This window comes from Physeter macrocephalus, chromosome 14 (assembly GCF_002837175.3).
Source record: "Physeter macrocephalus isolate SW-GA chromosome 14, ASM283717v5, whole genome shotgun sequence".
Classification (NCBI taxonomy): Eukaryota; Metazoa; Chordata; class Mammalia; order Artiodactyla; family Physeteridae; genus Physeter; species Physeter macrocephalus.
The window spans coordinates 20,655,876-20,671,410 of NC_041227.1; the positions used below are offsets into that span (position 1 = coordinate 20,655,876).

At 43.8% G+C, this 15,535-nt stretch overlaps 1 protein-coding gene across 5 annotated transcripts in view; it reads left to right on the forward strand.

The window, feature by feature from the left end:
* Window positions 1-15,535, forward strand: part of CTNNBL1 (catenin beta like 1) — a 170,719-nt gene that overhangs the window by 141,292 nt on the left and 13,892 nt on the right. For 4 of the 5 annotated variants that reach the window (XR_003682743.2, XR_003682744.2, XM_028498220.2 and 1 more), the window contains exons 12-13: window positions 1,058-1,155; window positions 2,580-2,660. Coding sequence is in view for 3 of the 5 variants with exons in the window: in XM_028498220.2 (XP_028354021.1) it covers window positions 1,058-1,155; window positions 2,580-2,660 (179 nt within the window). In the remaining 2 variants the exon portion in view is untranslated. Of the gene's footprint in view, window positions 1-1,057; window positions 1,156-2,579; window positions 2,661-7,239; window positions 7,376-15,535 lie in introns of those variants that run through there. The other variant, XM_028498222.2, reaches the window with a different exon arrangement.

Here is a 15,535-nt window from a genome sequence, read left to right on the forward strand (position 1 = left end):
GCGGATCCTGCGCGCCTGGAGCCTGTGCTCCGCAACGGGAGACGCCACAGCAGTGAGAGGCCCGCATACCGCAAAAAAAAAAAAAAAAAGAGATTGGGGAAATGAAGTAGTGGGGAATGCTTCTCTGATATAAGTGAGGAAAATGACTTTTTGAGAACTCATACTTTGGCATATGAAGATGTTCAGTCAGTCTTCAAACAGAATATTTGTTGCCCACACTGTGAGCATTTTATTGCAAAACAAACTTTACTCTGCCATCTCCTTTTCAACGTCATTATCCTTGGTTTTTAAAAATTCTTTTCTTTTTTTTTTTTTTTTTGGCAGGCGGACTCTCAACCACTGCGCCACCAGGGAAGCCCTAAAAATTCTTTTTAAAGAAAAGAACCTCTTTACAGCTGAAGCCTTTAATATACCCTTCAATTACCCTCTTCGTCCCTGGCTAGAAGAATAGTATCTCAAAATAGAAGCCTGTAGGTTATGTGGACTGAAAAAACATTGTTATCCTTTTGAAATCCTTACTGTCCTGCTGTCTTTAAACTTGATGTAGGGATTTTAGGTGCACCAGAATGTAAGTGATAGCACTGGGGCCCTTTCATATTTCTTTTTTAATTCTCAGATATTTACCTGGGAAAGTTATAAGGTAATTTGAAAATATGGTAGAACATGTCTTATTTGTTCATTATGTGCTCACCTCATGGTTAGTATTCATACTCTATTTACAGGTTATTTCTGTAAATGGGGGGATTAGTTTGAGGTTCTGTTGCAGACAATAAAACTCAATTAATTATAGGCAGAACAGAAATTCTAACTTAGTTTTGATTCACTTGCTCAAGTTGTCCTTGGGGATATAATCCCTTTTGAATATGTTTCTTGCACCATATGTGAAAATCAGTTCAGTTTTCCATTGACACAATTTAGGTTCTTGTCTTATTAATCAATAGCAGCAGTCAGGGAAGATCTACTTATTCCTCCTTCAATAGAACCAGACCAGGCTTGAAGAGAGGTAATAATTACTGCTCTGATCACAGCATGTTCTCTTTTCTCCTTCCCAACCCAGAGCATGTCTGTTCGATCCTGGCTTCCCTCCTGCGGAACCTGAGAGGACAGCAGCGGACCCGGCTTCTGAATAAATTCACTGAAAATGACAGTGAAAAGGTGGGTGCTTGTTGGACTGTAAAGATGGGACTGGGACCAGCGGGAATAGAATCACTATCTCCCTGATGCGATCTGAGGAGTGCTGGGTTAAGTGTTCCTGCCCTAAAATATCTTCCCCAGCATCTGGGCTCCATTGGTTTGGATCTCAAAGGTTTTTCTGGTTTTTCTGCCTCTCATCTCCTAATGCGTTACCCTTGACCCCAAATATTTTGAAACCATTTCTGTACGCAACAGCGTACCATTATGGATCATTAAGATGAGGAGGAAAAGATCAGGTCAGTGCTTTAAAAATTCTTAATATGCAATGAAACCATTTGTTACCATGTAAGTAATACAAATAAATGCAATTGTTGTTTGAAAAAAAAAAAGAAGAAGAAGAAGAAGAGGCCATTGGGTTAGGACACAGAACATCTTAGCAATCACGTCACCCTGGTGACATCATCTAATGTCTGTGCGTCAGCTTCCTCATCTTTAAAATTAGGGTTGCTCTCTATCTTCCCTGCCTGCCTTATCAGGTTTTTCTAATGTTTAAGGAAATAGTGGATATGAGAATACTTTGTAAACTGAAATATATGACCTTAGGGTCATCATTGTTAACCAGGGAAGGTTTGGGCACAGTCTTCCTGACTGTCTGATGCTGTGTTGAAGCAACATCTACTATCAATCAATACCAGCTCCTGGGTAAATACCAGGGTTGCCAAGAACCATAGTGGTGCCAACCCAGTAAAAAGAGAGGTTAGAAGTTTAGGCTGACTTCACAGTGTTCTTCAATCTTTTGGAAGTCTTAGGGAAAAAAATGAAACTTTCAAACCCACTCAGTATTCCTCAGGCCATGTTTGAAGCATGACTTTTGCTACGTTTGGAACTGATTTTTAGGTTATTGCTAAGCAAAAGTCGGGCTTTTTTTAAGTTGTGAAGGAGTTTTTCTTGCACTCTCTTCTGGCTGAAAAGCAACTAAAGAGATTTTACTTAGACCTTTTTAAAAAAAAGATTAGCTCTGGGGCAGAATCTGAACATGAAAGGTTTCAGTTTGAAAGAGAAATTTCTGTATAGTTCTAAGTGAATATGAAGTATGTAACTTCATGCTTCTTCTCTTTGCAAGAAGGGACTTGAATTTTTATTTATTTGTTTGTTTTTAACCATGTGAATTCAGGGGAGTCCTAGAAGGGCTGGGAATGTATAGTGTCCTTCGGGAATGGGCCTGTGTTCAAACTGCATCCATGCTAAGGTTTGCTTTGTTCTGCCGAAGCCGTTTGATCCATTCCTGATGTGTTCCGCAGCAAAGCTCATATCCAGAGTGAGAAGTGGTAGAGTGGCTCTCCCTTTGTGGGGAGTGACAGTAAGACGAATAGGAGCTCCAGTGTTCTCTTGCCTTGGTATTCTCTTTCTTTCTCACTCATGCCTGTGAAGTATCTCTCTTTCAGGTTGACAGGCTGATGGAATTGCATTTTAAATATCTGGATGCAATGCAGGTGGCCGACAAGAAGATTGAAGGGGAAAAACACGTACGTATCCCTGCCTGTCTTTTGCCAGCTATTGACTTGCACTCCATTGGGTCCCTTGTGCACCTCGTATCTCCCCACAGGACAGGTAAGGGCAAAGGTGCCATCTACCTTCGTGTGCCACCTAACATGTCGTAAGAGCTGAGCAGATGACAGTCCGCCAGTGGTTATAACTGCTCTTTTAACAGGAGTGAAGTCCCTGAAGAGGATGGATGTGTACAATTGATCCCGGTCTGACCTGGGAGTCTGGGTGGTAGCACAAGTACCCTTGACAAGAGCTTCTCTTCGAAAATCTGACCAAAGCACAGTGCTGTGACTTGGTACCACAGTGGCAGAGTGTGTCTTGGCACACACACTTGCTGGCTTCTGTAGTCATAGGGAGGCACTGGAAGGAAACTGTGAGGTCGTTGAATCCAGTTCCCGCATTTGCAGATGAAACCTGGAGACCTAGAGAAGAGAGCTCAAAGCTCTGCAGCACGGCCTGCACACCAGGTCAGAGTGACTGAGCCGCATTGTCTGATGCGGTTGCTGCTGAGGGAGATGAAACCTGCTAGATGTTTTTTCTTGACAAGCCGTACTTACCTAGGGTGTTATCCTACCTCCTGTATTTTTCATCTGCATCTATTTTGTTCTCTGCTGTCTCTGTCCTCTGTAGCTTTCTCATCTGTCCCTTTAATTGGGGCAGGTTTTCATATTGATTAATGTCTGATTTGTAGTCTCTCTCTTTTTTGTTTTTGGCTGCGTTGGGTCTTTGTTGCTGCGTGTGGGCTTTCTCTAGTTGCGGCAAGCAGGGGCTACTCTTCGTTGTGGTGCACGGGCTTCTCATTGTAGTGGCTTCTCTTGTGGAGGAGCACGGGCTTCAGTAGTTGCAGCACGTGGGCTCTAGGGCGCTCGGGCTTCAATAGTTGTGGCACATAGGCTCAGTAGTTGTGGCTCGTGGGCTCCAGAGGGCAGGCTCAGTAGCTGTGGTGCACGGGCTTAGTTGCTCCACGGCATGTGGTATCTTCCCAGGGATCAAACCCGTGTCCCCTGCATTGGCAGGCAGATTCTTAACCACTGCACCACCAGGGAAGTACCCTCAGTCTATGGTCATGTTGCACAATGTTCCTTTTTTTGCTTTTTTCAAAGTCTGTAGTAGAGCCCATTTTCTTCGTGATCTGGATTTGCTATATCACTTTATTTTCTTTTCACTCTTCTTGCCTTAAAGACACACTGTAGGCTTTTGAGCCTCACTGGTGGGAGAGCCTGTTTCAGCACCCCTCCCATCTGTGTTGGGGCAAGCCAGCCATGAGGCAGAGCTGTGTACATTGGGAATTACACTAGCATCTTCCCTCAAGTTGTGCCTCAGGCCAGGGTGAGAGACTAGAGCTTGGGGAAAACAGTGACCTTGTTGTCTGTGCCCTTCTAAGCCACCCATTCCCTTTCACAAACTATACCTTCATTTATGAATACCAGTAGCTAGGTAACCATATGTATCATTCTTGTGATTTCCCTGTGCTCTCTAAACCTAATAAGTCCTCAGATGTTTGTTGATTGATTGAATTGATTGACTGGGACTTTCTTCTTTAATGTGGTGATACTATTACAGGGTAAATGGCAGAGACTCTGAATTCTGAGGCTGGACTTCAGATACCAGCATGTTCCACACACAGTCCTTTCATTCCACACACCTCACCCCCTTTATTTTATTCTTTGATTAAACTTTCCACTTCCCTCTTTTCTTCCATTCACAGTAACTTGTACATGGTCAACACTTAGTGATTGTTAAAGTGCCAAAGTATATATTCTTTGTCTTTGACTGAATGGTAATTAGAAACAAATTGAACTTTCCCTAGACTTTTGTAGGGAAACAGCCATGGGACAATTAGTACTCCTGCTCTGACGGAATTCCCCAAGTTATCTGCTGAAGGAGATTTTCAGGGCTGGTTGAAGGAGCACCTGGGAGTCCGAGGACTAGGATTTTAGTGCAGGCACCCACCTCAAAATCACTGCCTCGCCACACCTTGTCACTGCGCCTTGTGTAGCCCCAGATTCTTAGCCATAACGTGGCATCAGCAAAGGCGGTCTCTCCAATCCCCTCCAACTTAACGTTTTCCCTCAGATTCAGGTGAGCATACTTTGGTAACTGCCATTTTTTGAAAATGAAATGGGTTAAAAACACAATGAGAGGTTGATCAGCGACTGTCTTCTTCATGGAGTGCCAGCAGCAGCCTAGTAGAAAGGTGCGTATGAGGTAGGGGGTCAGATAAGCCTGGATTTGAATTTGAGCTCTGCTGCTTCCTAGCTTTGAGACCTTGGACAAATGAGTTGACCTCTCCGAGCTGTGATTTTCTCATCTGTAAAATGGCCATAACACCTCCCTTTCAGTGCTATCATGAAGACTAAGCATAAACTATGTATTTACTTTGCTCAATAAGTAGAAGCTACTGCTGTTGTTAGATTTTCCTAGCTTCTTTGGAATTCCCATGTAACTTTTAAGTATGCCAGGCAGTCCTTTTCCTAAGAGCATCCTCCTTACCAGATAACCCAGAAGGAGTTGTCCTAGCAGACCAGAGCATTGGCACCATCAGATGCTTCATCTGAGGTGAAGCTGGAATAGACTTTGGTTTTTGTTTGGTTTTTTTTGTGGGGAGGGTGTTGTTTTCTTTTGTTTTTTGAGAGAAACCAGAGTAAGCTGTTGGGCATCAGGGAGCAGGAATCTAAGAAAAAAAAAGGTCATGAAGAACCTAGGGGTAAGATGGGAATAAAGACACAGACCTACTAGAGCACGGACTTGAGGATATGGGGAGGGGGAAGGGTAAGCTGTGACAAAGTGAGAGAGTGGCATGGACATATATACACTACCAAACGTAAAACAGATAGCTAGTGGGAAGCAGCCGCATAGCACAGGGAGATCAACATATGTATATGTATGACTGATTCACTTTGTTATAAAGCAGAAACTAACAGACCATTGTAAATCAATTATACTCCAATAAAGATGTTAAAAAAAAAAGAAAAAAAAAGAAAAAAAGAAACTTGGGCTGCTTCCCACAAGATTATCTGTTATCAGCATTGAAGAGGGTGTGAAATTGATTAGCACTGACGGAGAGTAATGGCTGCAGCCACTCTCGCCAGCATTCACGGTACTTCTGTATGCCACAGGCGCAGGGCCCTGCCATTCCCTGACAAACACCTGTCTCCTTGATGCCAAGGCTCTTTTGCTGGGCACTGGCAAACATTCCAAGGCTATTAGTGCTCAGCAGCCTCAGTGTTGCTGGGAGAGTCGTGGTGGGGTTGGGGGGAGGGACGTGTTTGTGAGCAGCGCTCTCTGCCAGCACTCAGGCTCATCCTGCCAGATGAAGCCGCCTCACAGGTGTGAAGTGACCTGGAACAAACCACCTCTTTTCGTCTCTCCTTCATGCAGCCTACTCTCTTAAGTCTTTCTTAAACGATTTGTTGCCTTACCCCACCCCACCCCCATTAAACTTGAATGTCCTACACCTACTGGGAATTCAGCAAATATTTGTTGACCTGAATTGAATACTTTTTTCTCAGGCATTTGATGACGTTGACGGTCAGATCCATAATGAATAAATATCTCATATACTCTGCTAAGTCTGCAACAAAAAACACCTTAAATAACAGGGTCAGGTATTGACCAAGAGAAGGGGGATCAAGTATTGACATTTTTAGTGTCTCGGAGCCACCATCTTCCCTCAAACATCAGATTCCTATGGGCGCGGTGCAAGTGTCCATGGTTTGCAATTGAACAAGATTCACTGAAAAGAATCCAGTCATTTGGCAGATGTTTCTCAGGCACCTGCTCTGTGCAAGGCACTAAGCTAGGCACTGGCTGGGGGTGAGCACAGGTGGAAGTGTCAAAAGAAGAATGGGCCCCAGGAGTACTGCTGCCGCTGCTGAGGGCTGGAAGAATCCAAGGAGCGGGGGGGGGGGGGGGAGCCATCTGCACCTCGAGTCACCCCTAACAGTTTTGTGGATGAGGCAGAATTCAAGCTGAACCTGAAAAGGAGGAGACACGTAAGGCATTTCCAGACTAGAGAGGAGCAGGAGCAAAGGAGGGGCAGTGGGAAGCCAAGTTAAGTTTTGGGGCAAAGTGGTAAGTTATATTCCAGGGCAGAAGGTGTGAGGGGGAGCGTGGGCTCTAGAGCCAGGCTTCTCTGGTTCTCCAACTGCGGACAAATAGCCTAACTTCCCCAGCTTTATTTTCTTCCTTTCTGGTGTTTTGTTTTGAAGGTATACGTCCCAACCTGTGGGTCTGTGAGGAATTACATATTTAGGAATTTGGTGACATAGCTATAACGCACGTGAAAGCTGCTTCCACAGGTCCTGGCCTGTAGAGGTGGCCAGAGAACGTTTAGTTTTCTTTTCTCTGTGAGCACTGCTTCTTCCACCACCTCTCTGCACACATGATTTTCTTCCTTCCCTAATACTGCAAGATTTTGTGTGATCTGAGTCCCCACTGCTTCTCCCAGTTCCTGTCCTGCTGCTGTGCGTTAACTCCCAGCTGTATAGTATAGCCTTTGCATTTGCTTCTCCCCCATCCTGCCTCTACTCACGCTGTGCCTCCTTCTACTTTCAGGTCTCAGCCTAAATGTCACCCCCTCAGAGAGCTTTCCAGTGACACCCATATGTAAAGTAGTGTCCCCATCGCCAGTGCTTCTTCATAACCTGTAATTCTTTTATATGTTTGTTTACTCTCTGTCTCTGCGACTCTAATCTCTTGTTCATCATATTCTTTTTTTTTTTTTAAATAAATTTATTTATTTATTTATTTATTTATTTTTGGGCGTGTTGGGTCTTCTTTTCTGTGCGAGGGCTTTCTCTAGTTGTGGCGAGTGGGGGCCACTCTTCATCGCGGTGCGCGGGCCTCTCGCTGTCATGGCCTCTCTTGTTGCGGAGCACAGGCTCCAGATGCGCAGGCTCAGTAGTTGTGGCTCATGGGCCTAGTTGCTCCGCGGCATGTGGGGTCTTCCCAGACCAGGGCTCGAACCCGTGTCCCCTGCATTGGCAGGCAGATTCTCAACCACTGCGCCACCAGGGAAGCCCCATCATATTCTTAGGACTTACATAGTGATTAACATGCAGTAAATGAAGGACAGCTACTCATGAGATAAAATTAATATTTGTCCATGGGTATTAAGGAAGATAGAGGGTCCTGAGTTTTCTACATTACATCTAAACTCTCATTTTAACCCTAATTTTTGTTTTCGCTGAATAGCCCCATCATCAAAAAAATATTTTTTACAATTGTGTAAATTCTGTGGCATACCTGTAGCTATATTAAACACAGAAAGATACTCCTATTTAGAAGAGTCCACAGGACAAACTGGTAATTGTATACATACTCAGTTCAAATCACATTACCTACAATAATCTGTAACTAGGAAAGACTTTCACGTCTTGGGCAGTTGCCCAACGCTTTCACATTATATTCAGTGTCCATGCGACTTCAGGGCCACAGTGTATCTGGTACCCTTGGGCTTCCTGGTTAACCTTTTAAAGGGCATGTGATTCTTAAGACTCTTCTAGTGAGCAGCAGTTCTCTGTGATCTATAAATACCCAGGGTGCTTGTCTCAGCAGATTTCACCTGACTCCCCAAGCAACAAGAAGCCCAGAAAATGCCAAGGTCCCTGTTTTTGGGAAGATATCCTGACTTCTCATGGGTTCCTTCTGGCTTCTGTTGGTTAAATGTACAGAAATGCCAGGCTTCTGAGTGTCAGAAGTAAGACATAATTATATAGATACTGGCAGGGATTTTAAAAGAAGGAGGAGAGCCTTGAAGAGAGGTTTTCCTTTTTTTAGTTCCTAGGAAAATTATTCTCAGCAGGTTTATTCAATAAAGTGTTCTCGCCACATACTTTGCACCATAATGACTTACAAATTGCATGCTAATTTTGCTACAGTTAAATCATCCCAGGCTTTATCCTGGAAAGAGAAAGAGGGACTCCGTGTAATGAAACAGTATCCACAGGCCGTGATGTCTGAAACAGACTTTGACTATTTCCTTAGCATTTGAAACTCATTTAAGGATTTGTACAAAGGGGGTAAAGCGCAGGAACGAATGAGTGGGATTGGTGATCGTAAAGCACTGGTAGGTGTGTAGACAGTGGAAGTGTGAGACTGCCGTCAAGTCTTCTGCTAACTGCTGGAAGCTCCTGGGCAAGCCTAAAGAAAGGGAGTCCTGCTGAGAGTTCGTCTCAGCTGTTCTTGAAACAGTGGTTCCAAAACTTCTCAGTCTGTGAACTTGGCAGAACACAGCTAACAGTCAGTAGAAGCCAGAGGTGGTGGGGCAGGGGATGCTATGGTGCTTTTCCCTGTCCTGCTTCCCTCTTTCCTCGATGCAGATTTAGCCATGTGCCCCTTCCCCCACTCTCCTGCCTCCCTGCCCACGTCCTTCCCGTCCTTCCCGATCACAGGCATCCTTCCTTCCGTTGGAGGAGAAGTTGGGGGGGCCTGAGTTCTGGCCCCCACCTCTGACGCTTACCTTGCAGTGTAGCCTTGAGCACTCTGTTTTGCTTTTCTCATCTTCTCTGTCCTCCTCTCTCAGTGGGGTCCACAGTCTCTCCCAACTTCACAGAAGCCCTGGTTCTCTCAAGGCTGGCTTATATGTTGTGAAAATTCAGATGAATAGTCTAGTAGTCTAGTTGTTTGTTTGTTTATTTTTAGTGAATTTAGAAATGGATGGCCTACCTGTGATGGAGGCATCATGGTACCATAGAAGGAACATGAACCCAGGGGTCATACAGCCAAAGGTTAAATCCCAGCTCTGCCACACATAAATTCTGTTCTTTGGGGAAATGCCTTGCCCTGTGTGTGTATGTGTATTAGTTTTCATAGTTTTATTAGAGGGTCATTTTGAAGATTAATGAAATTGTTTGTAAAAACCTGGCACATGCTCATGTGTTAAGGCTGGCCTAACACATAGTTTTCCCTTTGTGGGCAAACTCTGGCCTGATATCCTTGGATTCTTATTAGAGCTGCTATCAGTTAGCTGTATATTCTCAAAAAAAAAAAAATCCCTTTTACTAATTCTCCAGCCTCTGTTTCCCCTGCTGAAAGTGACCTGCAGTCCTAGGATCCTTCTCTAACAGTCTGCCCTATTTCAGAAGCTCTTGGAGGAAGATTCTGTTTTGCTGTTGCTTGTGCCTCCCCCAACTCCACATACCTATCTCTCCCTTTGCTTTGGAAGAAAAAAGGAAATTGGCCTTTTCTCAATGGTGGGGCCATTCCTGCCCATGACTACAGACAGTAACTGTGACCCCCGCTGGGTTTCTGAGTCATGTCCTCTCTTATTAAGAAAAGAGGGATTCCTGTTGGCTTCATAGCAGCTTCTTTTATGACTGTCTCCTTCCATCAGCAAGGGGCAGCTCGCTGCCTGTCAGGGGCAGATTAGGAGTAACATCCACACGCTCATTTGGAGGCTTGCAACTTGCCTGCGGAGAGAGATAGAGGCACCTGGAAAGGTAGTGATTTGGTAATGCTCCCGAAGACAGATTAACATTTAAAGTGAGGATGTGGCTGGAGGAGGGTTAGAACACACACACACCGCCCTGCAGAAATGGCACCTTGATGCCACACGTACCACCTCCTTGTGTGTCTTTGGAGTCGAAGCTGTTTATTTTAGCAGCCCCCAAACAGGCTTATGCTGCTGTGAATTACAATCTGTTCTACTTAATGAGCTATTCACTGAATTACCATCTAAGTTTTTTTATTCTGGCCCTCCCTTATGGAATGAACAAAATAAAACCTTTCAGAGTGTCTTTTTTTTTTTTGGTTTAACTCTCCCAAGTTGCGTGTGGAATTTGCTGGTCTAGCTATAGATTCCCACCCCCCTCTTTTTTTTTTTTAAGTTTCTTCAATTTATAAGGAAAAGACAGGCAAAGGAGCCAGATGACCTTACATTTAATGCTGCTGGTTTGCAGTAGTTCCCAGATATGGCATAAAGAACTCATATGCTCATATGCTAATACCAGAAAAGGTCTATAAAACAAAGACTTTTTCCTTCTTTGAACTATGGAGGTGCTCACAGGCTTGGAGCCAGACTTGTGTGGGTTTTTATCCTGTCTCCAGCACTTAACTCTGCTCTGAGCTTTGTGACCTTTGGAGAGTTCTCCAACTCTTCTAAGCCTCAGTTTCTCATTTGAAAGTGAAAATAGTAATGATTCTTACCTCTTGGGGTTTAAGGAAAAATGAGAAATCCATGAAAGTGCTTATTAGCACAGTGCCTGGCAGACAGTAGGACTCAGGAAATTGTGCTGTTGTTATTCCATTTTTGCTGCCCATCCCTTGTCAGAGTGAAAGGACTAACAGAAAAAGGTTTTGGACTAGGAAATCATGTTCCAGTCAAGTCTCTAACTGAAACTCAGTGACAGTCATTTGACATCTATCTCAATTTTTCCATCTGTGAAGTCTGAAAATGGTGTTTACTGTACATACCCAACACCGGGCATATACAACAAGTGAGGTTAATGCAGATCCGCTGCTTTGAAAAGTAAAAAATGCTGTGCGTGGATGTTGAGTTGTCATTGCTTCACAGAGAAGACGGTCACCTTCACTCTTCTCAAAGGTGAGAGTTGAATGAATTAATTTGTGGAAGACATCCTTTAAATCAACTCTCCTGTCGTATTTCAAATACAATTCAATGTATATATAGATTTTCACTTTGAAATTGTGTAAAGTACGATATCTTTATAATACTTAAGGAGGTTACTGATTTTTTGGAATTTCTCTTTAATCTCTATTAATCATATTCCCATTTTAAGAGCAGTTGATTTGCCTGCCCAAATTGTTTTAAAATAGCCTGTCTAATATCATAGCAGATCCAGGAGTTGTCTCTTTCTTACAGGGAAGTTTAATTTATTGATGAGAGGACGAGCTAATTGTCAGGGCTAACTGTGTCCTGTTGAGGTGACAGTTTGTGTCTTCTACTTGAGGCATGTCTCCCAGTGGCTCTTCTGACTGTCTAGGAGCACTGTCAGTCAACAGCTCCCGTCTGTCCATTTACCCATATGCAGACAGAAACTCACTGCATCTGGTTATGAAGGTGCTTCAGTCCTAGATTTGCCACAGGTTATCAAAGCTAAAAGGAAACTTCAAGAAGGCCAGATCAGGGAAGACAGGGGTCAGCCCCCCCTACACTCCCCAACCTGTGATTGGTGTAAACAGTGCTGACTGATTTCAGTGTTCTTCCCCTACTAAGCTCCAACTTGGCTGCACAACGCTTTTCCAATATGGTAATCTACAGCCATGACAGTGAATTAGAGTTGGCACTCAGGAACCCTATTTCCCTTCCCTGATCCAGCTTAGGCTTCTAATTTCCAAGCAAAGAAGCCAAGGCCAAGAAAAGTTAAATGACTTGCCTACGGAGACTAGTAAGTTAGTATTAGAGTTGGGATCTGATCCCATTTGCTTAGTTCTTTCAGACGTCTAGTTCTTCCTCACGCACAGAAATCCAAAGAACCATATCAAGTCCTTAACTCAAGATCAAATTTTTATCTAGTGTCTTAGAAACGGAGAAAAAGAGCCAAAAATGCATTAATCCATTTATAAGAAGTTGACTCTGTTCACACATTGTAAAACGGGTAGGTAAAAGGTGACATACCATCCTACTTCTTTCTAAAACAGACCATAACTTGAGAAGCCTAAAGGAACTGTACCCAAACTTCCTTATTTTCCATCAGAATAATACATAATCACCCTTCTTTTTTTTTTTTTTTTTTTTTTGAGGTACACGGGCCTCTCACTGTTGTGGCCTCTCCCCTTGCGGAGCACAGGCTCCGGACGCGCAGGCTCAGCGGCCATGGCTCACGGGCCCAGCCGCTCCGCGGCACGTGGGATCCTCCCGGACCGGGGCACGAACCCGTGTCCCCTGCATCGGCAGGCAGACTCTCAACCACTGTGCCACCAGGGAAGCCCACACCCTGCTTTTTTAAATTTCCCTTTAAACATGGAGTACACATTTGTGCTCAGCTTCCGTGAGTCCACTCAGCAGTAAATATTCCATGCCACAGAGTTGTAACAGGCTAGATTAGGGACTATCCTGACAGCAGTCACCTTCTCTGTGTGCTGGTTTCTATGATGCTTCTAAATCTGTCAGGGCAAAAACTTTGTCTTAGAAGCCAGTCTGTGTTTCATCTTTGTGCCTGTTCAGTGTGGTGATGGTGATGCCTCTCTTGGAGATGAACTGTAATCATATCTCAGATCTACATTCGAAAATTTCCCTTTCAAATCATGTGGCCTTGTGTCTAAAAGTAGAATGTCGAATTGAACGTTGTTAGAGTCTTGAAGTTATGAGGAAAGAGGAAAAAATAGGATTTGTCAGTGCTCTCTTGGGTCCATCCTTTCCACATGACAGTATTTAGAGAAATTGGAAGGTACATTATGTCTGGTTAAAAGAAGATCAGATCGTGGGGAAGAGTGTGAAAAAGAAAAAATCACCAGGGGCACTTCTGACGTAATTGGAGAAATTTAATTTTGCTAAACTCTATTTCTTAAGCCTTTCTGTTATTTAGTATCTTCCTTTGTTCTCCAAACAGCTCTAAAACGTATACCTACACAACCATGGTAGTATGAAAAGAGCACATTCTTGGATTTGAATCCCAGTTCTCCTACCCACTAGCCTTAGGCAGGTTGCTCTGCCTGAGTCAGTTTCCTCATCTGAAATGCGGGTAACAATCCCTACCGCGTAATATTTGTGAGAAGTAAAGGAATCAGTATAGGTAAAGCACTTGGCACTATCATAAGCCCCCAGTAAACATTAGCTGCTCCTCCAAGGTGGGTAGACGGTGGTAGCAATGGCTATTATTCAGACTGCCTCACACAACGCCTGGTATGTAGTAATCAATCAAAAACTATGATCTGCCGGTAGCTAGGATCTAATAAGCAAAGAAACACTCCCTTCTTTCTCTTCTTTCTCTCTGTTAATGACAGTGGTATTCCACTCTTGTTCTCTTCCACCCTAGCCTAGTTGACCCATGCTATTGTTCCCTCTGTTTAGAATGTTCTTTCCAGCTTGTCAGATTCCTTCAGAATCCAGCTGAAATGTTACATTTCCCTTGAACTCTCCTGACTCCTCAAAACAAACTTAGTCTGTCCTTCTTCTGGAGTCCCATGGCACTCAATACAGTTTGAGAGGTCCTTCATAATAGCCATTACTCATTTAAGAAAGAAGTTTGTTCATATTTGTTAACCTCATTAGACTTTAATCTCCTTGATTATGTAGACTGTCTTATTCCTTGATTATGTAGACTGTCTTATTTATCTTTGCTGCCCCTGGTACATCATGTAATACCTGGCCCATAGATAGGTGTTCAGGAAATCTTTACCAGGTAGATGAATGAATATGTTTCTCTCCAAGTTCCCATGTTTGCAAACCTCTAAGGGTTTGGTCTCTCTCCTCTCCTCTCCTCTGCTCCCCTCCCCTCCCCTCTTCTCTTCCCCATCTGATATACTTCTCACATAGGCTGATACTGTGGCCTCCAAGCTGTACACTCTGCCTGCCTCTCAACACTTTAAGCCGATGTGTCCGTCTTAGAGGTGTTGGCACATTCTCATTCACTTTCCTGCACAGTGTAGTCTGCAGCTCATCATATCTCACTTCTCTGGCCAACATTCAAGCCTCCCACCAGCTAGCCCTCCAAGGCACTGTCCCCTCGCCATTTCCTAATGTTTCCCCTCCTACCCCATCCACAGAAGTCTTAGCACACATAGCTCATTAATACCACTGAACTTCTACCTGCATTTTTCCAATCCTGTTTCACAAATGTTTTTCAAGAGTCTGCTATGCAAAAAAGTACCATGCAAGGTGCTTTCTAGGGTACAAAGATGACTTAAAACTTTACAACTCTTGCTTTCAAGGAACCTACACAGGAAAGAGACACACATCTGAATAACTATTGCAGGACAGGGCATGGGAGGTGCCATAAAAGAGGTACAAATCCAAAACTTGGGGGGTTTGAGGATTGAAAAATCATAGCAAGTTGGAAAACATTGAGAAGTTTTTCAAGATCTCAGGAGAAGTTTCGTAAGGAGTATCACGTTTTAGACTTTAAATACATTATGATAGAGATTGGGGGTTGGGGAGAGTACCAACATTACAAGCAAAAGTGAAGGGGCCAGAAAAGGGAGGGCAGGCCTGTTTGTGCTGTGTGTATGGGTCAGGGGCTAGTGAGCAGAAAGTATGAACTGCATAAGGCATTTTGCATAAGGCTTCGGACCACAGGAAGGCCTTCATTCTTGAGGCATTCATTCTGCTATGTCTGCCAGTCAGGAGCCTTGAAACCTTATCTAAAAGTCACTTCTTCCCAATGCCCTAACATCTTAACCAGCCCTGATTAGCACCCACCACTTGTAATTACTTTAAATTTGTGGGCGCACTGTATCCCTTTACTTTTTGGTCATTTTCTGTGTTACTGTGACCTTTCCGGATAGACAGTCAGCTTCTTGGTGACTAAGACCGGCGCATCCCCTTACCTCCATTTTCATTCCTTTTCTGCCTTAACTCAATGCTTAGAAAGGTGTTCTTGCCACTAGGCACTTAGCAGGGTCCAGATCTGAACACTGTGCTTCATGTTATTCATTTCCACCTCAGAGGTGAATCAGACAGGATTCCTGTCCCCGGGGAGTCCATATTCTAGTAACTGGTAATTATGAGCAACTTACTTAACCTCTGTGTGCCTTGGATTCTAATTTGTACAGTGGGATTAATAATCCCTTCCCTGCTCTCTTTAAATTTGTTAATAAGGACCATATACATTATAAGACTTCAAACTCTGCAGCATTATAGAAATGTGAAGTATTAGAAGCAAATGCTTTTTGCATGAGTGAAAGTCAAGAGTAATTTTCCTTCCTGGGCCCCCAGCTGCTGAACACTTAG